The sequence below is a fragment of the Cicer arietinum genome, chromosome 4, assembly GCF_000331145.2.
Source record: "Cicer arietinum cultivar CDC Frontier isolate Library 1 chromosome 4, Cicar.CDCFrontier_v2.0, whole genome shotgun sequence".
NCBI lineage: Eukaryota > Viridiplantae > Streptophyta > Magnoliopsida > Fabales > Fabaceae > Cicer > Cicer arietinum.
This window is the reverse complement of record NC_021163.2, coordinates 20,335,262-20,337,732: the sequence shown is the minus strand read 5'-3', so window position 1 is coordinate 20,337,732 and position 2,471 is coordinate 20,335,262. Positions and strand designations below refer to the sequence as shown.

Below are 2,471 nucleotides of genomic sequence, written 5' to 3'. Positions count from 1 at the left end.
AAAACTTATTTAATCATTTTTTTCTTTAAACTTTATTTGGAAGTTTGTTTTCGAAGAAATTTCTATGAACTTATTCGCATACAATTCAGAATGTAACCATTATTTTTAAAATTTTAACTTTTAATGAATCAACTAAATTTTACCAATAAATCATTGACCAATTTTGAGAAAGAGTCAAATCTCAATACTTTTCTCTTCTTAATTGTCCACAATAGTAAATAAAATATTAAAAAATAATTTTACCAAAAATATATTAAAGAATAAGATGGCAAGTATATTTAACACATATTTAAGACACTATTTAATTCTTTTGAGAATCGCAATCTTCTAACATGTTTAATGTTTTCTTTTAAAAAAAAATTATTTCTAACATGTTTTGATTGAGTCAAAAAAATAAACTTCTTTTGATAAAACTATTACTATCTGAATAAACTTTGTTTTGAATAATAAAAAGTAAATTTTCAGCACTAAGTATAAACTAATTTAAGCAACAATTTTTATAATAGTTATAAAATTATAAAAAAAAATTGAGTCTTCAGCCTTATCCGACTAAATTATATTAAAAAAATTCATACCATGTGATAGATATGCCTTCTCAATTTAAATCCATTCAACTTGATTCAAAATTATTAAAACTTTAAATAGTAGTTAAAACAAGATCATATCTTATTAGAATTTCATTTATTTAAATAAATTCACGTTGTTCAACAAAAAAAGTAGTTAGAAAGTAATTAAAAATGTTTGATTTTAACATCTCACAAGATCATGATTAAACTGTCACTAAACTCAAAGTAAAAATTTTAAAAAAAAATTGTGAATGTGCAAATTAGTCCTTGAAATTGCAATTGTCGGTCAAATTAGTCAATGAATTTTGTGAATTGACAAATATATTGTTAAAATTATAAAATATCAATCAAAATAATCTATTTGTACATTTTTATCGTTTGATATTTTGATGTGATACTGTAATTGAATATGTAGCTTATCCATGTTGATTTCACATCAATGTCATCTTTTGATAAATATCTCCATAAATTTTTGTCATTCCAGAGATAAATGTGTGAGAAATTGTAATTGCGCATAAACAAATTATAGATAGATTAGTCGATAAAAAAATTTAAATTTCAAAAAAGAATTAGTTCAAGTTGTGATGGCATTAATGAAATCAATATAGAGTAGTCAAATATTAAATTAATATGTCACGTCAAAATGTTTAATTATAAAAGTTTAAATATGAACTGTTTTGATTACTATTTTATAATTTTAGATGATGTATTTATCAATTTATAAAATTCGAGAGATAATTTGAGTGATGCTTACAATTTAAAAGACAAATACTATTGTTATTGAAACACAAAATTTGATACAATATTGGATAGAAATACAATATCATATAAAATACAAAGACCGTGTTTTATTTTTCATAAAATATTAAAGTATTATATTTGTGTCTCATTTTCCATCGTGTCAACTTTTGTGTCTCATTTTCCATCGTGTCAATTTTTGTGTCTCATTTATTTATCTAGTCTTAAAAAAATCACAATCTAAAAAAAACAATAGTAGCAGACAAAAAATTCAAAGTACCATCAATGTCAAAAAAATAAAAAATATGACAGTATTTATTTTTGGTCAAATAAATAAAAATCATAGTATATGAATCAGCAATAATGTGTTAGTGAGTAGGCCCACTAACCTCAAATCCACGCTACTATATAATCCACTCACTGGGCCTCAGTGTTTACGTGGGGTCATCATCAAAACCAATTCTATTCTATTCTATTCTCTCACACAACGAGAGAGAGACACAATCACACTCTTCTTGTTTCTCACTTTCACCAAAAACCCTAAAATTCACAATCTCCAAACTCAAACCCTACCATGACTTCAGAACTAGTTATCCACACATTCTCTCAACCACAAACTAATAAACCCTCTACCGCCACCGCTTCCGATCCCAATTCACAAATTTCAACCGTCAAAAGAACTTCCACCACCACCGCCTCTCGATCCACCAAAGACCGTCACACCAAAGTTAACGGCCGCGGTCGTCGTGTTCGTATGCCGCCTCTCTGCGCCGCCAGAATATTCCAGCTTACGCGTGAACTCGGCCACCGTTCCGACGGCGAGACTATCGAGTGGCTTCTTAGACATGCTGAGCCGTCTATTATCGCTGCCACCGGGACTGGAACTGTCCCCGCCGCTCCAGTCTCCACCGTGTCACCCGTCTCATCCTCGTCGGTTCCCTCCGTTTCTTGCCATGTCCAGCCTGTTTCGTCGGTTGGTCCAGGCGGTCAGGGAATGTTTGCTGCGGCTATGTCGCAACCACAGCCGAGCTGTCGTCTTGACCTATGTCAGCCGCCGGGAATGGAGTATGCTGCGGCGAATGGTTACCGTCACATGCCGTTTACGGCGTTGTTGTTGCAACCGACGACGGCGGAGGAGAATCAGCAGGGAGAAGCTCTGAGCGAACA

At 31.6% G+C, this 2,471-nt stretch overlaps 1 protein-coding gene across 1 annotated transcript in view; it reads left to right on the top strand.

Annotated features, from left to right (window-relative positions):
- The first annotated feature begins 1,750 nt into the window (after positions 1-1,750).
- Positions 1,751-2,471, top strand: part of LOC101510590 (transcription factor TCP11) — a 1,049-nt gene continuing 328 nt past the window's right edge. The window contains exon 1 of the mRNA XM_073367009.1: positions 1,751-2,471. This exon is cut by the window's right edge and continues 328 nt beyond it. Within this exon, the coding sequence (XP_073223110.1) occupies positions 1,879-2,471 (593 nt within the window). The 5' untranslated portion in view covers positions 1,751-1,878.